This window comes from Erythrolamprus reginae, chromosome 5 (genome assembly GCF_031021105.1).
Source record: "Erythrolamprus reginae isolate rEryReg1 chromosome 5, rEryReg1.hap1, whole genome shotgun sequence".
Taxonomy (NCBI): domain Eukaryota; kingdom Metazoa; phylum Chordata; class Lepidosauria; order Squamata; family Dipsadidae; genus Erythrolamprus; species Erythrolamprus reginae.
The window spans coordinates 95,542,302-95,565,295 of NC_091954.1; the positions used below are offsets into that span (position 1 = coordinate 95,542,302).

At 37.8% G+C, this 22,994-nt stretch overlaps 1 protein-coding gene across 1 annotated transcript in view; it reads left to right on the forward strand.

Moving 5' to 3' along the window:
* The first annotated feature begins 3,771 nt into the window (after positions 1-3,771).
* OTOL1 (otolin 1) overlaps positions 3,772-22,994 on the forward strand; it is a 30,419-nt gene continuing 11,196 nt past the window's right edge. Inside the window, exons 1-2 of the mRNA XM_070754136.1 lie at positions 3,772-4,333; positions 7,619-7,771. Of these exons, the coding sequence (XP_070610237.1) occupies positions 3,772-4,333; positions 7,619-7,771 (715 nt within the window). The remainder of the gene's footprint in view (positions 4,334-7,618; positions 7,772-22,994) is intronic.

Genomic DNA, 22,994 nt, shown 5'->3' on the forward strand with positions numbered 1-22,994 from the left:
GTGATGAGAAGCCCTATATCTACATTTGCTGGTGTGCCAGTTATGATTCTGCATATTGATATAATCTTGTTTCAGTAATTCATGTCTAATAAATTTTCAATTGAATTCTTACAATGCACTTTATTTGGAGTTGTATTTTGGTTGAAAGTTCTGATTCTTGTTACTTTTCAGAATAATTTTATTGTAGAAATTCAAAGTGAGAACCAGCGGTACCAGAAGTCTCTTGGTCCCAAAGCAAATCTCTCAATTTCCTCCTTCCCAATATTAGTCAAGAGTTGATGGTTTTTATTTATTTATTTATTTATTTATTACTTAGATTTGTATGCCGCCCCTCTCTGAAGACTCGGGGCGGCTCACAACATGTAGAAACAAATCATAAGCAATCAGACAAATTTAAAATATTTAAATATTTAAAAACCCCATATGCTAACAGACACACACACAGACATACCATGCATAAATTAAACGTGCCCAGGGGGAGATGTTTCAGTTCCCCCATGCCTGACGGCAAAGGTGGGTTTTAAGGAGTTTACGGAAGGCAGGAAGAGTAGGGGCAGTTCTAATCTCCAGGGGGAGTTGGTTCCAGAGGGCCGGTGCCGCCACAGAGAAGGCTCTTCCCCTGGGGCCCGCCAACCGACATTGTTTAGTTGACGGGACCCGGAGAAGGCCCACTCTGTGGGACCTAATCGGTCGCTGGGATTCGTGCGGCAGGAGGCGGTCTCGGAGATATTCTGGTCCGATGCCATGAAGGGCTTTAAAGGTCATAACCAACACTTTGAATTGTGACCGGAAATTGATCGGCAGCCAATGCAGACTGCGGAAACATGGGCATACCTAGGTAGGCCCATGACTGCTCTCGCAGCTGCATTTTGCACGATCTGAAGTTTCCGAACACTTTTCAAACGTAGCCCCATGTAGAGAGCATTACAGTAGTCGAACCTCGAGGTGATGAGGGCATGAGTGACTGTGAGCAATGAGTCCCGGTCCAGATAGGGCCGCAACTGGTGCACCAGGCGAACCTGGGCAAACGCCCCCCTCGCCACAGCTGAAAGATGTTGTTCTAATGTGAGCTGTGGATCGAGGAGGACGCCCAAGTTGCGGACCCTCTCTGAGGGGGTCAATAATCCCCCCCCCCCAGGGTAATGGATGGACAGATGGAATTGTCCTTGGGAGGCAAAACCCACAGCCACTCCGTCTTATCCGGGTTGAGCTTGCGTCTGTTGACACCCATCCAGGCCCCAACAGCCTCCAGGCACCGGCACATCACTTCCACCGCTTCATTGACTGGGCATGGGGTGGAGATGTAAAGCTGGGTATCATCCGCATATTGATGATACCTCACCCCATGTCCTTGGATGATCTCGCCCAGCGGTTTCATGTAGATGTTAAATAGCAGGGGGGAGAGGACCGACCCCTGAGGCACCCCACAAGGGAGAGACCTAGGAGTCGACCTCTGTCCCCCCACTAACACCGACTGCGACCGGCCAGAGAGGTAGGAGGAGAACCACTGAAGAACAGTGCCTCCCACCCCCAGCCCCTCCAGCTGGTGCAGAAGGATACCATGGTCGATGGTATCGAAAGCCGCTGAGAGGTCAAGGAGCACCAGGACAGAGGATAAACCCCTGTCCCGGGCCCGCCAGAGATCATCCATCAACGCGACCAAAGCGGTTTCCGTGCTGTAACCGGGCCTGAAACCCGACTGCTGGGGACCTAGATAATCGGCTTCTTCCAAGGTTGCATTTGAGAGAGCAGATTTGTTCTGGTTTTGTATATATACAAGTGGTTCTTGGGGGAAAGGGACAGTAGAAGAGTAGCCTAGAACAGTCTTTGAATGATGAAGCAGTACCACTATGAGAGCTACTGGCTTGCAAAAACATGATGATCAATAGATGTCTGTAAAGAGGGTTTCTTTGTATACCTTATGTTGTGGTTCAGTCTGGGACCCCTCCGGGAATGGCTGACCTTCTGTCGGTTTCCAGCTCAGAGGGAGAGGCTGAGGAACAGGAGGTGCAGACTGACGAGGAAGAGGAATCCCAGGCTGAAGAAGAAGGACAGCCAGAGTCCCACCAGGGGGAGCTCTCCCCAGCAAGCAGCCTGGATTCCTTAGGGGAAAATGCTCAAGATATCATAGATATGCGACAAAGGAGAGCTAATCAGAGACGGACTCAATTGGCTAAGTATTTCCAGCATTAGAGGTCACAGCTGGGTTTGGGTGTGGTGCTCTTGGGAAAGGATAAAAGGCGGACCCACCCTTCCTGGCTTGTGGAGTTTTATCTTGGAGATTCGTGAGACCTGTCTGTGAACTTTGGTGGCTTACAATCCTGGTTTGTGCCTTGGACTATTGAAACCTTGGGGGGGTGTGCCAGCAAGAAGCTTGTGGTATTGACTGGACATCAGGACCCTGCTGTAACGTATTATAGCCTGTCTGTTGTGAAGACAGGTTTTCCTTTGTGCTTATTTTTTCCAGCTATAAAATACTTTTGGCTTTTACCAGAGTGTCTGGCTGTTTTTTCAGTTGGTGTTGAGGTCTGGAAAAACCCAGACAGAACACCTTAGAGTCCATATTACACACAGATCTTCTGCCTGGGGTTCTCCCATATTCCCATGACATTCTGGCAATTGCCGAGGTTTCTCTATGGAAGTGTGGTTTCTTTGTAGAAAACCATGGAAGGAGTTGAGTTGGATCCCCTGAAGGCTTGGCTGGATTCCCTGGCTACCATCTCTCCCTTGACACTGTGTAATCTTCATACAGTGATGGGCTACCACAATTTTTACTACCAAACTATGGATGTGACTTATGCATTATAAGTCACATCCATAGTGTGATTTATAATAGAATACTCTATGAGACTAGACTTTCAATCCTGGGCCTAGAAAGTTTAGAACTAAGACGCCTTAAACAAGATCTAAGTATTGCCCACAAGATCATATGCTGCAACGTCCTGCCTGTCGGTGACTACTTCAGCTTCAACCACAACAACACAAGAGCACACAACAGGTTTAAACTTAATATTAACCGCTCCAAACTTCACTGTAAAAAATCTGACTTCAGTAACCGAGTTGTCGAAGTGTGGAACTCATTACTGGACTCCATAGTGTCATCCCCAAACCCCCAACACTTTACCCTTGGATAATCTACAGTTGACCTATCCAGATTCCTAAGAGGTCAGTAAGGGGCGAGTACAAGTGCACTAGAGTGCCTTCCGTCCCCTGTCCTATTGCTCTCCTATATCTCCAATACCTTTCTTCTATTCCTATATCTCTTCTTCTACTCTTTCATTGATATGTTCTATTACTATATCTTCTTATTTATTAGATATATTTTATTATGAGTATCTCCTCTATAACCCTCATCGTGTATTTTACTATGTGTATATAGATATATACCCACTAAAACCCTCATTGTGTATTGGACAAAATAAATAAATAAAATAAATAAAAAATTAGTTTCAACATATTTCAGTGCAAATTGGGTGCTCTGGGGTGCAGCTCCAAATTTTGCTACTGGAACTATGTTCCTGACCGTTCCCAAAGGAGCCCATCACTACCTTCATGGCTGGGGAAGATTGTGAAGATTTCAGCTCTAAGCTTGACACATTGATATATTTTCTATCATGAGTTTTGTTAGCCAGAGGCGACTGTGCTTCATACAGTTCTATGAATCAGCTTTGCTCAAAATCCCCGGTTTTGTTCCTTTTGCAACTTAGTAAATTCATTTATACAAACCACCTTCACTGCAGCTTTTCTGTGTTTTTTTTTGCAATTTCAGGCATGCTGTCCTTCCTCCTAATTCAATTTTTCCTGTCTATTGCATCTTGGGGTCCTGTGAGTATGACAGCCATCTTTAGCCTTTCTCCCTACCAGCTGTTCACAATGGAGTCACTCAGCAGCATGATTGAAACCGAAGCCCCTAAACAAGACTTCACTGTTCCCTCCGGTCAGGACCCAGAGAGAAATGAAATTGAGCCAGTCACAGATGGTGGGAGTCAAGCAAGTTCCCAGATTGTCATAACACCACTGGCAACCTCTTCCTTTAACGGAGCGGATGGAGTAGTAAATAAGAACCTTCCAAAACCAGCAGCCACTACTGCTGGACCCAAACAACAGATGGCTTTCAATCTGTTCACAGCTGCAAACCCAGGACAGGCCATCCCTGGAAAAGGTGATTCTGGAGATGAAATTAGTGGTAGCACACGTATGCCATTTGCTGGAACTGACAAAGGCATTACATTTGCTCCTGCCATCTCAGATACACCAAAGGGAAATGGCAGTGACCCAGAGAAGGACTGCTTTTGTAAAATTCCAGGAGCAGAAGGACAAAAGAGAGATCAAGGTAAAAAAAAAAAAGAAATAAAAAAAGAAAGCAGGTAATTTTATCACTTAATGCCTTCAGGTTTTTGAAAACTACTTTTTCTTTCTTTCTTTCTTTTTTTTAATGAAGACCATTCATTTATTTCCCTGAGTAAAAACAACCGGATCAGTATCGTACTGAAAATCCTCCAAAGCCAAATTCTCTAGGCAATGAAGTAAAAAGATATTCAGGAATAGTAAATGAACAAATTGTGTTCCTTGTGGTAGGCGAATCACCAGGGGTCAAAACTCTGAACGTCTACTTATCTGTGGGTTGCCTTGATTCCCTTGTGCTCAGCTCTTAGATCAGATGTCTGGCCCACAGCACTGTGGGATAATTCTCATAATCCACCAGTGCTTTGGTTATATATTGTTTGCAACTATATAAAAAGTCCAAACATTCTGTTTACCCCAGGATCTATCTGCAAACACAGCTTGATTTGGCTTGGAGTAACTATAATCTGAGGCAATTGAAAGTAAATACATTTTACTAATACATTTTGAATGTATTATGGGAAACCATGGGGTTCCTTAGCAGGAATAAACTGAGAAGATAAGAAATTGTTTCCCTAAAATGTACAGCTGTAATAATGTGGGATATTGAGGACAATTATGAGATCTAACAAAACTGGTCAGTTCTGTGAGTGAATTATTTATGTTCACAATCTCAAGCAGTCCGGCAAATTCTCAGGATGGCCACACAAGAATTCCTGGGCAGATAAAGGCAGAATTTTTTTTTAAATAAAATTGACAGAAATAGCATATTTCTCTACAAAATTTGATTTTGAGTTGCTCGATATCTACTGCTTGCTGATTTACACATATTGCTCTTGAAATTCAAATAGTATTTGAATTTTGTATTTTGTATTTAAAACTCTGCAATGAAATAAGGTGACATGACTTAAGTAAACTAGCTGGGCTCCATGTTCTTCCCTAAATTAAGGCTTTTCAGATGTCATAGATTTCACATTTAAAATTTCCAGTGATTATGGCCAATTGCTGGTACAATACACTGAATGGATTATAAGAAAGCAGTATTTTGATATTTCCATAGGTTCAGCGGTAAAACCTTTCAACAGGGTAAAGTGAAGGGTATAGAGCCAAATAATCAATGCAGTCCAAATGCACAGCTGACTTCACATTATCCTCTTTTGCCAATTTAAGTTCCAGATTGCTAGCTGCGATTGGCAGGAGATGGAGAAATACTGGAACATCATTAGAAAAATCTGCTGGGTACTGTTGAGCAATATTCCATATTACCATAACCATTATTTTGTTTTCTTTTGGAGTAAGAAATGTTATACACAGTGTAGAAAGAATGTAAAGAAATGAAAGAAGATAAGGGAAAGGAAATATAACCAGTCTACTTTTGAGCCACACTTTTCCTTTTATTTCATTTTTTAAGTTTTCTGTCCATTTTTGTTTCTACCACATAATGATTTAGAGATTGCCTTTGTACTTTAGGCTCCTCTCTTTTCCTTTGTAAAAGTCTTATTTCATCAATTCCATCCAACCATGACGTTAAAAAAACTTTTAAATCCTGCCTTTATTATTTTCATAAATAATTCAAGGCAGTGAATTTCTGCCTCTATTTTCCACACAATAACTATCCTGTAAGATGAGGGGGGGGGAGAGTGAGTGGGAGGGAGGGAGGGAGGAAAAGAGAGAGAGGAGGGATGAAGGAAGAGAGAGATAAATGCCCCACCCTTCTTTAAGAGAAAGAGAATCACCCTCCCTTCTTTAATGACTAAGACAAAATTAGAAATCATCCTCTCTTGCTTTCTACCCTGGTGCTTTTAACCAGTAGTTAATTCTCTATATCCTACATTTGACTCCAAGCTTATTTGTGTTTCCATCATGGAAGCATCAATTTTGCGTCCCTTGCATACTTCAAGCCAATCAAAATTGATAAGCATGGAAAGATCTGACCAGAGAACTTGTTTAATCTTCCTAATATAGAATTAAACAGATTTTTGAATATAAGTAAACCAACATTAGCTTTCTTCTATTAGACCTTGGTGTTTTCTTACTATTTACCATTGAATTTCTCTTTATAAATTAATGTCTCCTCCAAAATATTTTAAGAATGTCCTTATGATCAAAAGGTTGATAGCTTATACAGTGTCATGATTTCTGTGAAATGGAATAGCTTTGCTTTTTGCTTCCATTATATATAGGATAGGATTGACCCTATCAACAGTGATATTTCTAGATAATTACTTCTGAAAAATGATGCTATTCCTTTCTGTTCTGCCAGCATGTCTCAACCGCCCTTAATTACAGGGTAATTAGTCCAGGAAGACACACACCACACGATAAAAGGAAAACCCAAACGTTTTTATAAACAGAAAAACAGAAAAACAGAAATAGCTCCCTTTTTAAATGTCAAAGGGATTTTCTGGTACACACAAGGCACAGGTTAAATGCAGTCCAATTGCTCACCCAATAACTGTGAATTTGAGTCCAATTCTAAAGTCCAGAGAGTCCACACACACAATCCTGAACAGCAAAAGCCGCAATCTTGATGAAACAATGAATCAGATAAACTGCCATGAGACTAAAACACCAGGCTGCACTTTTATCTGTAGTACTAATTACAGCAGCCCCACCCAACCACAGGTGGCCTCATTTTCTCCTGTAATAATCCTTCAGTTGTTGTCTCCTATGCATCACTCTACGCATGCGTGGATGTGTCATTAATTCTTGTTCAGAATCCAGGGATGATAAAGATGACTGATCTCCTCCTGGGCTGTCTGCCAAACTTCCCTCTTCCCTGTCACTCACGCTTCCTTGGTCAGAGGAGACTTTGTCGGCAGATTCTACTGGGAGCAAAACAGGCCTGCGGCATGTGGATGTCTCCCCCACATCCACCTCCACATTCCTTGGGCAGGAGCTGGGTCAGAGCTAACCACAACACCTTTCTAATCCAAAAATGAAAGTGCCATCCAGCCAGTACTACATATGTTAAAGTAGCTTGATGTATTCCCATTATTTGATTTTTCTATCCTTGATTAGGTATTTCATATTTGTATGTTTGTATAGTTGTTGTTTGAATAGGTATGACTGATTTTTAGTATAATCTGGGGATTTTAGATTGTTTATTTAGTTTTTAACCAATTGGATTAAGCTACTATATTCTGATGTTTTTATATGTTGTAAGCCGCCCCGAGTCTTTGGAGAGGGGCGGCATATACATCCAATAAATAAATAAATATATTTTTTCAATGTGTTTGATAATGAATGAATATGTTCTTCTCTTCGGTTCTAGATATGGCAAGACTAGATAGAAGAAAAGGACAACTACGGCATTTGACAGGCATTGGACAAGAGCTAATGGCAGAAAGGGGGGATTCCAGTGCTAAATTACTTAGTGGTCAGACAGAAGAACATGATTGGTCTAATAATTCTCCTTGTCAAAGAGGTGAGAAAGGTGAGGTTGGGAATCGTGGCCCTAGAGGCTTTCGGGGGCTGAAAGGAGACCAAGGGGACAATGGCGAATTGGGTTCAAAAGGTGACATTGGACTGAAAGGGAATCCTGGAGAGAAAGGAGAAAGAGGTCTTATGGGTAGAAAAGGAGCAAAAGGCTTAGCAGGGTCACCTGGATCTCAAGGGCTTCTTGGTCTCAAAGGAGATCCAGGAAGACAAGGAAAAATGGGTTCTCCTGGAATCCAAGGAATGCCCGGTCTTCGAGGCCAAAAAGGAGAAAAGGGGCAAAAGGGGAACTGCAAAGCAGTTGAACCCACTGCATTTTCAGCTGGTCTTCAGAAAAGGAGAAGTTTCCCACTGCCAGGATCTCCAGTGAGATTTGATAAGGTTTTTCTGAATGAAAATGATGGGTTTCATGCAGAATCTGGCAGATTTATAGCCACCACTGGAGGTACCTATTATTTTAGTTATCATCTCAGCATTGCTAGCAAATCACTGAAGGTTGCACTTTTTCATAATGGCCAACAAATTCAGCAAGTGTTTGGTGTAAGGCAGTCCCCACATGACATTAGTCAGGTCTCTGGATCAATGTTGGTTCAACTTTCAGAAGATGATGAAATTTGGCTTCAAATTTTGAATGCTTCTCAAAATGGCTTAGTGGCTGATGAAAGTACTGATTCAGTATTTTCAGGGTTTTTGCTATACCCTGATTAACAAAAAAGAAAGGAAACATTAATATTAATGGAAATACAATGTCCATTATTAGACACAATGTCAGTTTATTTAAATCAATAGACTTTGTGTCTCCAGTTGCGTTTATTCCTACTTACAATACTGATGGTATTTTCTCATTTTTCTCTATTGTCCCTTTTCAAATGCATTGCTAAAATTTTTTGTGCTAGCAGCAAGTTCTTATTATTAACCCAATATTCTTTCTAAAATCAAGTCTGACTTTGTGGATACCAGGAATAATTTCCATATACTGTACTTGTCTCCAAACAATACAAAACTAGTTTGTCATTACTTTCCTCTGGGATTTTTTAAAAAGTGTATTAGTTTAGCTTACCTGGCTGGTAGTTCCATACAAGTGCTAACCAGGCCCTTAATCCTGCTTTCAAGTTTATACATGATTGGCTAGTGGCTACCACTAAAATTCTAAAATAAAGTTAGTGATATTGTACAGTACTGTACTAGATTTCTAGTTCTTCAATGTTAAGGATAAATTATTTACTTTTAAATTGACAATAGCTTTATACACATTTTAATGGACAATAGTTTAATAACATGTAGTTTTCTGATTAGCCTGTAATGCTTTGCACATCAATAAAAGAATCAATTAGTAGTTAGTGACTTAGACCAGAGCAAAACAAGATTCAAATACCCAGTTTACCGTATTTCAGTCTTGTTTTCATCTCTTACTACTGTTTCTCACAAAAATGTTGTCAAAGAGAAGAAACAGGTATATCAGAGCTACTGTTGTTATAATATGTACATTAAAAAAAAATGAAAATATTGATTTTATTAAGAGTTGATTTATGATTTTGTTGAAAAAAATCTAAGAAACAGTTATTTTCCTTTATTAAAAAATCCAAAATATGATTTTTGATTCTAAAACCTTGTACGGGATCATGTAATGTAACTAATTGAAAGACTGATTAAAAATAGTTATTAACAAATGTATAATGGATATAATGATTAATGCAAAGAAACATAATGATATAAATGTGTTCCAATCAATTAAATCTGCTGAATTTAAGATATAGCACTATCATTGCTGCCTTTTTACTTGAAAATTCTTATTAAATAATTCTAGTAGACCATATTAGGTGTGAACTAGTGGTGCGTTGCAGTTGCTTAAAAGGTCAGTGCAATCTTGGGCAGTATAAACAGAGATAGAATGACAAGACCACAGAGAATGACAGTGTCAGTTTATGGTGCATTAATCAGGTCCACTTTTCCTTGCTACAATACATTAAGAGCGACCAGGAACTGGGAATAGTGCAGAGAAGAAGAAAAAATATGATGAGGGGTTTGAAGGCTTAATCCTAAGAAAGTCAGTTAACTGTTAAAAGAACTATACATAAAGAAGAGAAGATGACGAGAATGATAGCAGTCTTCCAAGAGCATGTAGATTATTCTTCACACTTCCTAAAGATAGGACAAGAACTCATACTGGGTAGAAGTTTTACGTGTAGATCTAAGTATTGCCCACAAGATCATATGCTGCAACGTCCTGCCTGTCAGTGACTACTTCAGCTTCAACCACAACAACACAAGAGCACACAACAGATTTAAACTTAATATTAAGCGCTCCAAACTTGACTGTAAAAAATATGACTTCAGTAACCGAGTTGTCGAAGCTTGGAACCCATTACTGGACTCCATAGTGTCATCCCCACACCCCCAACACTTTACCCTTAGATTATCTACGGTTGACCTATCCAGATTCCTAAGAGGTCAGTAAGGGGCGAGTACAAGTGCACTAGAGTGCCTTCCGTCCCCTGTCCTATTGCTCTCCTATTCTCCTATACCTTTTTTCTATTCCTATATCTCTTCTTCTATTCTTTCATTGATATGTTCTATTACTATATCTTCTTTTCTATTATTTCTTAGATATATTTTACTATGAGTATCTCCTCTATAACCTTCATCATGTATTTTACTATGTGTATATAGATATATATCCACTAAAACCCTCATTGTGTATTGGACAAAATAAATACATAAATAAATAATAAAATAAATTTGTCTGAGATGGTCTGAAGATTCGTATCCTAGGCGGGGGATTGGACTAGAAGTCTCTTCAAATCAGTGGTGAAAGCCAATATTTTTATTACTAGTTCTGTGGGAGTGGCTTGGTGGGCTTGGTAGGCATAGCAGGGGAAGGATACTACAAAATCCCCATTCCTTCCCCATTCCTGGAAGAAGGATATTGCAAAATCTCCATTCCGACCCCAGTCTGGGACCAGCCAAACGTAGTGTTTCCTGGTTCTCTGATCTGCTCAAAATTTCTGCTACCGGTTCTCCTGAACTTGTCAGAACCTGTTGGATTTCACCCTTGCTTCAAATCTTATGGTTTTATGGAAGAAGGCCATTCAAAAAAAACAAAACAAATGCCACCCTATGGTCTTAGTTCTTTTTGCCTTCAAAACAAAAGTTTCCTTAAGAAAGATTGCAGACTTTTAGGGAAACCCCTAAATGTATTGTGCTTTGCTTTATCGTGATTTTCCTTTGAAAGATAAAAGTCACACAATAGATTTCTACAGATTGGGCGAAACCTGACTCAAAAAGAGTAACTGTGAGAGGGATCTTGGAGTCCTAGTGGAAGATCACTTAAATATGAGCCAGCAGTTTTGCAGCAGCAGTCCAAAAAACTAATACAATCCTTGGTTGCATAAAGTATTAGTACCACTTTATAAAGCTTTTAGTAAGGTAGCACTTGGAATACTGCATCCAATTACAAAGAAAGATGTTGAGACTTTGGAAAAAGTGCAAAGAATAGCAACTAAGATGATTTAGGGCCTCCAGATAAAACATCTGAAGAATGTTTGCAGGAATTGGGTATGGCCATTCTAGAAAAAAGAAGGAATATGGGTGACATGATAGCAGTATTCCAATATTTGAGAGATTTCCACAAAGACGACGGGATTAACATAGAAACATAGAAGCATAGAAGACTGACGGCAGAAAAAGACCTCATGGTCCATCTAGTCTGCCCTTATACTATTTCCTGTATTTTATCTTACAATGGATATATGTTTATCCCAGGCATGTTTAAATTCAGTTACTGTGGATTTACCAACCACGTCTGCTGGAAGTTTGTTCCAAGGATCTACTACTCTTTCAGTGAAATAATATTTTCTCACGTTGCTTTTGATCTTTCCCCCAACTAACTTCAGATTGTGCCCCCTTGTTCTTGTGTTCACTTTCCTATTAAAACACTTCCCTCCTGAACCTTATTTAACCCTTTAACATATTTAAATGTTTCGATCATGTCCCCCCTTTTCCTTCTGTCCTCCAGACTATACAGATTGAGTTCATTAAGTCTTTCCTGATACGTTTTATGCTTAAAACCTTCCACCATTCTTGTAGCCCGTCTTTGGACCCGTTCAATTTTGTCAATATCTTTTTGTAGGTGAGGTCTCCAGAACTAAACACAGTATTCCAAATGTGGTCTCACCAGCGCTCTATATAAGGGGATCACAATCTCCCTCTTCCTGCTTGTTATACCTCTAGCTATGCAGCCAAGCATCCTACTTGCTTTTCCTACTGCCCGACGTTTTCCAAAGCATCAGACGACAGGACAAGAAACAGTTGATAGAATTTAATCAAGGAGAGAAGCAACATTCTAGGTGGCCTAGAAATCAAACTAAATAATAAACAAACAAACAAACAAACAAACATGGAACTAAGGAGAAAATTCCTAACAGTGAGTATAGTTAACCAGTGGAACAGTTTGCCTTCAGGTGCTGTAAGTGCTTCACTGGAGGTTTTTAAAGAAGAGACTGGACAGTCACTTGTCTGAAATGGTATCGGGTCTTCTACTGAGCAGGAGGTTGGGTTATAAGACATCAGTCCCTTACAGTTCTATTCTGATTGAACCATACTCCCATTAAAAAATATTTTCTTTTAGTCAAGCATCAAAACCATTTTTCCTTTTTAAAGAAAAACTCAACTATACTTTTGCCAAACTTTTGCCAAACTTTTATTATGGTTAATGTGGTTAATATGATACTGGAATACTTTTCTGTAGTCTCAGTCATTGGAAGAATGGGCACTAATGGCTGTAATCTTGGTATAGAATGGGTGGTAGGGTTGGGAAAGGGTTGTGTGCTCACTACTTATATAAACCAAGGAAGGTTTTAATGCAACTGATGGCAAAACTGGTTTGAAATGGACTAAATGGATTAAATTTGGTTTCCTGATCATGTTAACTATATGCTTTCTCTAGTTCTCTCAGTTACTGTAGGTGACAGCAGACACTGAATGAGAAAATCATTTGCTTCTGCCCAGGAGCAAGGAGACACAGTGAAGGAAAACCAAAGCTTCACAATGGGATAATCAGCTCCATTATTGCTTTGATTTGAAATAAATTGCAAAAATAGCAATTCGGCCCTCGAAACAATTCCGTGTCATGGTGATGGGTAAATCTGGAACTGATTCAGCAAAAGAGCAAAGAGTTTGTACTGAATGACTATATATGAATAAATATGTGTTTGCTGATAAGAGAAAATAAAGTATATTTCTAATTCTATGATTCTATTTCCGTTCTTATTCATTATTCATTTTATTCATTATTCATTATTATTAATTATTAAAAATTCTATTCTTATTCTTATTCTATTATTATCAAGTGAAGAAAAATAATGAAAATTCTTTAGCCTGAAAATATGCTGAAGTAGTTGACCTTTAAAATTGCACACAGGCCAAAAGACAAATTCAGAGAACTAGGGCAGCAAAAATTAGAATAAGATAAAGATGACATCAAAACAGTTTGGTTATATCATGTAGGGATGAACTTTTTGATTGTTTTCCCTACAATAATGTGAAAATAGATTGCCATGAAGCTATGAGAGACAATATGGTATAATGATTGGAGAACTGGGTTGTCATAATACTGTATAGGCATAGGTTTTACAACCAACAATTTCTGCCTTTCAGTTTAATTGAAAGTAATACATCTCTAAAAAAATATTATATAATGTGAACAAAGGGATCACATACCTATCCCTAAGTTTTGCCGAGGAAACATAGAATAAACATATTAAAATGAATTGTAGCAATCTATGGCAATCTATATAAAATGTTTAGAATTTCCCAAAATTATGCCCTTTCAGGCTTTAGGTGAGTAATGGATAATATGTTTGAATGTTGTCCTCCCAGTAAAATAAAATCATGAAGATCTAAATAATAGGCAAAAATAATAGTTACACTTCAACTTTTTTTCTGTAGATTTCTCTGTAGATTGTCTTCCTATGGATATCCCAAATACGGATGAAATGCATATGTGCAAAAAAATTGCACACTTAATTTACAACTATACAGCTAAATTAATGTCCTTGACTTCATATAAAATAGTGGCACTCAACTGCCTGCAATTAATCAAACATAATATTTAACAATACAAAATAGCATTAAGTGTATGCCTACACTTTGTGTATATTTGAAAGAAGATTTTTTAAGAACAGTGATTAGCATTTCAAAGAAAGAAGAAGAAATATCTTGGAAGAAATATCCATCTGGTTTAATTCCATGTGGGGAGGAAGACACTGGAAACATGGAGGCTGATTGGAAAGATGGCTTAATGGTGAAGCAGAAGCACCAAGCACATGTAGCTGACCCTGTGGAGAGTGAGGGTTATTTATATCCTCTCTTGGGCCTTGCCCTTTTTATTCCTGTGCAAGAAATGTATTCTATTGGCTGTAGTCAGACTCTCCTGGGGCCATGCAGGAGTCATAGCTGACCTTATAGGTTTTCTGACTCAAGCTTGTTTGAAACTTGATGGGTGATTCAATGTCCCCAGGCAATTTTATAAAGCAGTGAGCACTGCTGCTAGATAATCTTATAATGTCTTAATTCCATCACCTGGAGCTGAAGGTCGTTTGTTTTGTAGATAAGCTAGTCCAGTCCTTTTCAATGAGCACCAAATATCTGCTGAGGACAGGGAGCTGAAGCTCTGAATTTCTGTTTCCCTTAAGATTTCTATTTCTTTTAAGGGAAATCTGATCTGTCTTTTTAAAATATTCGCTAAAATATTTCATTCTTCTAGGAGAGGGGTGGGTGCTAATGTTCTATATAGGGAACCATTTTAGCTTTCTTAACTGAGTAATAATTGAGGTAGACTGTCTACTTCCTAGCAATGGATATTTACTGTAAGTTGTCTTGCCATGATTGGGAGGGAGTAGTGAAATACTTACTATTCTGGTAACCGTTCTGTCGAGCTCTCTGATAGAATCCTCCCAAAAATTCACAGATACAAATTTCGGACACACAAACGTTTGAAAATTCAAAACAATGTTCTTTATACCGAAAATCCAAATAAACTAAGCACTCTTTTTGTATAGCAAAGAGCACTCGTCTCCAAACAAACTGGTAAATTGTACAAGTCCCTTATCAGTTCTGAGATACTTAGCTTGCAGCTGTGAGGCAATTCACAGTCCTTCTTCTTTCACAAAGTGAAACACACTTTGCTCTGGTTTAGATTCAAAGCGGGGGAAAATCAGCACAAAAAGTTCGAAGTCAGCAAGGCAGGCACGAAACACAAAGATCAGATAATCCTCCACAATGGCCAAACCCACAGGCTGCTATTTATAGCAGCCTCACTAATTACCAGAGCCCACCCAACCACAGGTGGCCTCATTTTCTTTGATAATAATCTCTCAGTTGTTGCTGCCTATGCATGGCTCTCCGCATGCGTGGCTGTATCAATCACTCTTGTTCTGAATCCAAGGAAGAGCTAGATAATTGATCTCCTTCTGAGCTGTCTGCCCCACTCTCCTCCTCCCTGTCATTCATGTCTTCTTGGTCAGAGGAGCCTTCATCAGCAGATTCCACTGGGAGCAAAACAGGCCTGCGACATGTGGATGTCTCCCCCACACCCACAGTCCTTGGGGCAGGAGCTGGGCCAGAGCTAACCACAACAGTAACTTGTTTTCCCACGAATTTCTCCAGCTCAGGTTAAAACTGTCTAAGTTAGTGATCATCACATCTGAGGGCAATAAATTCCATTGGATGTATTTTTGCTGGTTCCTTTGGTTACATTTTTCAGCTTTAAAATTATTATTACATTTTATGTTAGAAAACATAAAGTGAATGCATACTTGAAATTGAGAAGACCCAATTCCTATGAATTACTTTCCTGCATTATGTCCTTAACCCGAATAAGTAGAAATGTGCACAACTTCTCTAAGGTAAACATGAAACACCTGGATTTATCAACTGTATTATTTAAAGGGAAGAAATAAACAAATGCTACTATACTAAATAAACTGGTCTTGTTTATATTGTGAGTGGTGGACAAATCATTAATTAAGATTTCAAAAGATCTTAGCAATAAGTGACGCCTTTATTATATGCTTCTATGTAATGTCTGAAAACTGAAAAGTTCCATGACGAGATGGTGATTAAGGTAGGCAGTTCATTCCATTCCATTTTATAAAGCTAGTAAGATGGCTTGGTTAACGCTCAAGCAGTAGTGGTATTAGGGTGGAAAGATAGCAATAAATGGACAATCCAGAATTGGTACTGGTACATGGTAGACCATATCCACTTCGAAATTATGGAAATAAGATTAAATAACTTTGATGAAAATAAATTGGAGAAGCTGATGGCACGATGGAATAAGGTGAAAAATTATATCTTAAGTAGAATTTATGACGAAAATGTGAAAAATAAATCCCAATCACTTTTTGTATGTAAAGAAATGTAAACCGGAGCTAAGGAAGAAATTGAAACTTATTGTAAATAATTTAACCCCCTAAATGGTGGTGGGGTTTTTATTGGTGTTGGGCACGTTTTCTTTTAAGTTTTTTTTGTTTGTTGTTAATTTAGTAAATAAACCAATAATTTTTTATTTTTTTTATAAAAAAGATGGCTTGGTTAAGATGCTGTAAATCAAATTACATCTCAATATATGGCAGTACTTAGCTGGCATTGTTTGGTATCAGAAGTTAAGCCAAGTCAAGCCTAGGTAATATTCATATGAGAAGCTACCAGGAAATCCAAGGGGTAACAATATCCCAGAACAAGGTGATGGAAAAAATCACTATTTGCCCAGAAAACAGTAAGGATGTACTCATGAATTAACCAGGAACTGAATTCAAATTGAAGAGTATTTTACTTGGTAAAATTTAGGATTACAGACATCCATATTCATGCATTCACTCAATTTTGGAAGTTCACTTAGTCATTTCTTTCTCATCGAATTTATATCATAGTGTCATACAGATAAGTTCATGAAGAAAGATGCTGTAGAACACATGAAGGTTTTCAGGAAAAGTCATATATAAATCTAACATTTAAAAAAAAGAATCACATCACAATTGCTTAATTGAAATCCATTCATCTCCCAAGTTCCTTACGGAAGAAACCTATCAAATAACTCAGATCTGTGAAGGGCACTGAATTTACATTTTCTCCAATTTCAGTGTCACCCTGTTGACTTCCTAAAAAAGTCACCAATCCCAGTTCTTCTTTGTTTTCTACATTCTCTCATTGGCCATTATTAAAGTAATAAAAGAAACAAAATAATCCACTACCCACTGAAGATTAAGACTGGGTACTGCAATGTGCTCTGCAGAGTGACTACGCTTGATAAGAATATTCTTAAGGTAGGAGATAATAAGCTTTCTTTTTTCTAAATGATGTCTGTATTTTTTTTAAATATATTTGGTCTTCTGATATTGCTGTCAGTTGAAGCCACTTCATCAAAGAAATTATACAAAAAACATTTGAATGACTGCAAAAAGATAATCCACTTTTTCTGGAAAAATTCAAGATGGAGGTTGTCAGAATGAAGTTAAAAATAAGCAATCAACAATCCTGATAATTTTCTGTTGAAGACGAATGCAATAATGGAATTATTCAATCCCTTTTAATATCCATATTAAACCAGGATGAAAAAGAAGATCCTGAAGCTAAACAAATATATATATATATATATGGAATATAATAACAATTAAGCATTTTTAAGTATACCGCTCAAAAAAATAAAGGGAACACTCATTTGAGTGTTAGATCTGAATGAATGAAATATTCTTATTGAATACTTTGTTCTGTAGAAAGTTGAATGTGCACAACAGCATGTGAAATTGATTGTCAATCAGTGTTGCTTCCTAAGTGGACAGTTTGATTTCACAGAAGTTTGATTTACTTGGAGTTAGATTGTGTTGTTTAAGTGTTCCCTTTATTTTTTGGAGCAGTGTATATAGATGCTTAATATTTTATTTAGAATATTTTGGGCCATTTTGTTCACTAAACACTTTACGTGTAACGCACTGAAAGTAATATAGTATTTTATACAGAATATATCAACAGGCTTAGGAAAATAAATATGAGATGAAAAAATAGAAAATTGATCACTCCAGATATCAATACGTTAAGAAGATAGGAAGCTGTTTATATCACCATGAGCCTTCTAACTCACTATTCTTTGCATTAATTTGTAGCAGTTAAATATTGTTCTTCCAGATCCTACTTGGACATGCAGAAGAGATGTCACTAAGGAAAGGAAGCAAAAAGAATAAGCAGAAAGCAAGAATAACTTGTTCAATCTGAATGGGATGCATTCATTATAATGTATTACTAATTTGAGCAGCTCTTCAATTTAAAATCTATGACTGAAATCCAGGATTTAGTTCCTGATATAAAGATTCAGTCACACTTTTCTTAAAGATACGCTTACCCCCTTGAATTATTTGTAAGAAAATAAGGGAGGGATATAAACAAACAAACAAATAGTCTGCCTACATGGTTTTAAAATGTGGTCAGAATCCCATATAATTTTGAAATGTGCCAGTACCTATTTTTAGTTGATAAAATCATTTCTGTTCATTATGGAGTTCTCATGTTTAGTAAGAGATGTAGAGATTCACCTGGACAGATTATTGCCATAAATATTCATCTTTAAGGTTATGATATTATTTCATTTGTATCAGAAAGTACATGTGGTGGGTCACCTTTGATAAATGATATCAAATGAATGAATGAATTAAATTAATTAATTAAATATCCTTTATCAAAGGTGACCCACCACATGTACTTTCTGATACATTGGATTGGGCGGCATAGAAGTTGAATTAATTAATTAATTAATTTGGCTTCTATGCCGCCTTATCCTGAAGGACTCAGGATTACAGTATCTCTGGTTTGAAAAAGCTCGTATACTGGTACATAGATCAGTATTTGGACTCAGAATAAGGTAGCTTCATATTTACAAACATTTGAATGGAAGCATTAAGGATTAAAATGTATTAAAGACCACAAAATGCTGCAAGCTCAGGTAGATTATGTAATTCTACAAAATCCAGGTAGAATCTACAATTCTTCAGAATTTAAAATAAAAGAATCTTGATTTGAGAGTAATAGAGAAATTGTCCCAGTATTGACACTCCCCCAAAATTTTTAATAGCCAGATTTTGACAGAGATTATGGGAGTTATTGCCCAATGCATCAGTAAGCTTTCTTCTCTAGGATTGGTACCATTGAATAGAAGATAAAATATAAACATAAAGTATATATATTGGTATATAAAACAATCTATTTCATAAAGGAAATCAATGAAACAAATTTTAGATCTTTTCTGGATAATGTTGTTCATTATGAATAGAGGAATGTATCCTCTATTCATAATGAACAGGCTGCTGATTATCTAATTATAAGTTCTGACTTTGACTGGAAATGGATTTTCAAGCAAGTTCCTGTTTGTTGAAAGAGCATTACAACTGAAGTGAAAGTCAATGGATGTGTGGGAGCTAAGGAAAATGGCATGAATGTCATCATTCAGTTAATACTGTATATGTGTGTACGATTAAGAGCAATTTGTGTTTTTAATCATAAACACATATTGATCTTATATGAATGGGATAAATCATGCATAACCATCATGTAACAAGCTATAAAATTAAATACTGATGCAATAAAATAACATCCAAGTAAGGATGCAGAGATGCTATTTCCCAAAAATTTCATTTCACTTAGAACAAGGTTTCTCAAACTGTGAGGCATATACCCAGTGAAGGGCTACCAAAATGTTTACTACCACACTGTGGCCGTGACTTATGCAAGAGCACTGCATTTTCTTTCAACATCTTTCAATGCAAGTTGGGTGCTATGGGGTGGAGCTCCATTTTCGCTACCCCACTGCGTTCCCCCCCCATCCGGGCAGTAGCCTACCCCTGCTTACGTCCCTTGGAAAGGTGAAGAGTGAGGCCACCGGAGGTGTGAAAAGTTTTAATTTTTTATGTCTTTATTATAAACTTTTCATAAAGCACTGCTGGTGCTTTAAGCTTCTCTTTCCCACTGCTAATAGAATTCAAGAATAGAATAGGGCAGAACAGAACAGAACAGAATAGAATTCTTTATTGGACAAGTGTGATTGGACACACAAGGAATTTGTCTTTATTATATACACTCTCAGGGTACATACTGTAAGGAAAATAAAAATACACTTCTCAAAATAAAATAAAGGGAACACTTAAACAACACAATAAATCATACTTCTGTGAAATCAAACTGTCCACTTAGGAAGCAACACTGATTGACAATCAATTTCACATGCTGTTGTGCACATTCAACTTTGTACAGAACGAAGTATTCAATGAGAATATTTCATTCATTCAGATGTAGGATGTGTTATTTGAGTGTTCCTTTTATTTTTTTGAGCAGTATACATTCATCAAGAACCAAAAGATACAACACTTTGTGACGGTCAAGTTTACTAATAAACTATCTAATTATACGAGGAACAAACAAAAACAATATAAATTGAAAGAAAGAAGCCACATGGTTATAGTAATAAGTATGAAGAGATAGATACTAGTGACAAAGAGAAGAAGAATTGTAATACAGTCTTAGTAAATTATTTGACAGTGTTGTGGTTGTGGGTATTAGTTGTTAAACAGAGTGATGGTATTCAGGAAAAAAAATTGTCCTTGTGTCTAGTTGTTCTGGTGTGCAGTGCCTATAGTATCGTTTTGAGGATAATCATGTATTGCCACTCTTGCTGCTCAGTTCTGTTTACCTGGGGTTAGACTTTAATAGACACAAATCTATCCAAAGCTTCCTTCCTGAGTGTTTCTGTTGGCGTTCTGCTTCAGTAAAGCCCACAGGGCATTACCTTGCTAATTGTTTGAGTTATGGAACTCTTACAATGCAACAGATTGTCTACAGTTGTTTGGAGTAGAACATACCAGAACAGACCTGAATAGCAGACTGACCACATAACCCTTCACATCTTGTTTGAACCCACTGTCAGCGTCTTTGAAACAACCTCTCTCTTGTTTGTCTTTTGGCTGGCCTTAAAGCTGGGGATCCTGAGGTTGGTGTCTTATTATCAGGGTTTTTTTGGCAACACAGATCCCTCACCACATATACTCTATGTACTTTCTGAAGTGAACTAGTAATACCTCTGCCCACCTCTGATGATAGCGAAATAAAAATTACTATTTTGCTCCAAAATTCAATTACGTTAAAAATACATGTACACAAAGACATTTCCCCCCCTCAAAGATAACAGCACTAGGAGAGAACATTCGCTGGCTGGAGAATTCTGGGAGTTGAAGTCCACATATCTTCAATTTGCCAAGGTTGGGAAACACTGATATAAAGCCTTATATGGCTTAGGACCAGATTATTTACAAGACTGTCTCCTGCCTCATACATCCCAGTGACTGCTCAGAGCCCATAGTATTGGCCTTCTCCAGGTCCCATCAGCCAAGCAATGCAGCTGGCTGGGCCACAGGGAAGGGCCTTCTCTGTGGAGGCTCTAGTCCTCTGGAATCAACTCACTCCAGAGATTCATATGGCACCCACGCTCTTGGCCTTCTGAAAGGTCTTAAAAACATGGCTTTTCCAGCAGGCCTTTGGCCGTTGAGCATTATACTCTGCTCCGGTCATAAATGAGTGATGTATGAATGCTTTAATATTGGGGTTTTAAAAATTGCATTTTATTATTGTATTTTTATTGTTGTTCGCTGCCCTGAGTCTATTAGGAGAAGGGCGGCCTATACATACAAACATATATACATACATACATACATACATACATACATACATACATACATACATGCAGGTAATTATCGTGGTAATTCACGAATTGTTACATTCTCAGATTGAAGCTAACTATCTAACACTAATGCTATTCTACAGTTTTTGATACTTTGTTTTAGTTAACCAAGGGGAGTCTCTGGAAACCTCATGAGGTAACATGCTAGTTATTTGTTTTGGTCTCACAACACCCATCTTGTAATAAGCAAATCTATATGAAATCTTATCAACATGCAGAATAAGTTGTAGTCCAAAGAAATGTCTTCCTGTTGCAAGCATCTAAATTTGCTTCGTATTAAAACTTTTTAATGTGTGTAATTGAGCTTGACTTGGTAGTCATTATGAAATCATCTCACAGTTATTTAGCTCTGTAGTGCTCTGACTGAGCTACTTTGAAAAAAAAAATTGGCTCTCAGAATGTTCCTGTTCACTCAGGCTTATACAGCAGAAGAACAAACTCCCACTCATCCATAAAGTTTTTAAAATTTGTTATTAGTAATATTAAACAACATTTTCATTACCAGTAGATAGATAATAGTTGGGTTTTTGCAGTGAAGGGCTGCAAAATTTTTTACTACCACAATGTGGGCATGGCTTATTTGTGGGTGTGGCTTGCCAGCCATGTGAAAGGGTGGGAGTGGCTTGACGATCATGTGACTGGGGGATGGTCTAAAGGTCATGTGACTGGCTTAAAGATGGCCAATTTGACGTCTCTCATGTCAAGGGTTTGGGTTAGGATTAGGATGCCTGGCCTCTCCTCGCCTCAAAGAGATACAATTTCCCTATCTATTTACTGAACATCAAAAATATACTATTTAATTCTATGTATAGATACATAATATATGTGTACATACATAATACACACAGGTACACAAAAATATACATTATCTACTATATAAACTGTATGTGCATACAGTTTATATAGTATATACACACACACATGCACAGCTCTTCTAAAATTATTAATCTCATTTACTGTGATAGGAAAAACATACCCAGAGCACAGAAGGGGGGAAAAGGGAAAAAAACTCAATTTTTTTCTATGTTATCTTTTAGTGCTGGGGGGGGGGGGTGTCTTCAAACCTGACAACTTCAACTCCCAGTATTTCCCAACCAAGACAAGGGGAAGTCTGTGAGACTTAAAGTTGTCAAGTTTGGAGAGTCTTTAAAATTTGGTTTAATATAAGAATATATGTTCTTGTTACTCAAGACTACAGCAAGTCTTTTATGTGGTTGTGATTGAAGCTGAAGTAGTCATTAACATATTTATTTATTTATTTGTTTGTTTGTTTGATTTGTATGCCGTCCCTCTCCGGAGACTCGGGGCGGCTAACAGCAATAACAAGACAGCATACAATAATAATCCAATACTAAAAACAATTAAAAACCCATTATTATAAAAACTAAACATACATACAGACATACCATGCATAAAATTGTAAGGGCCTGGGGGA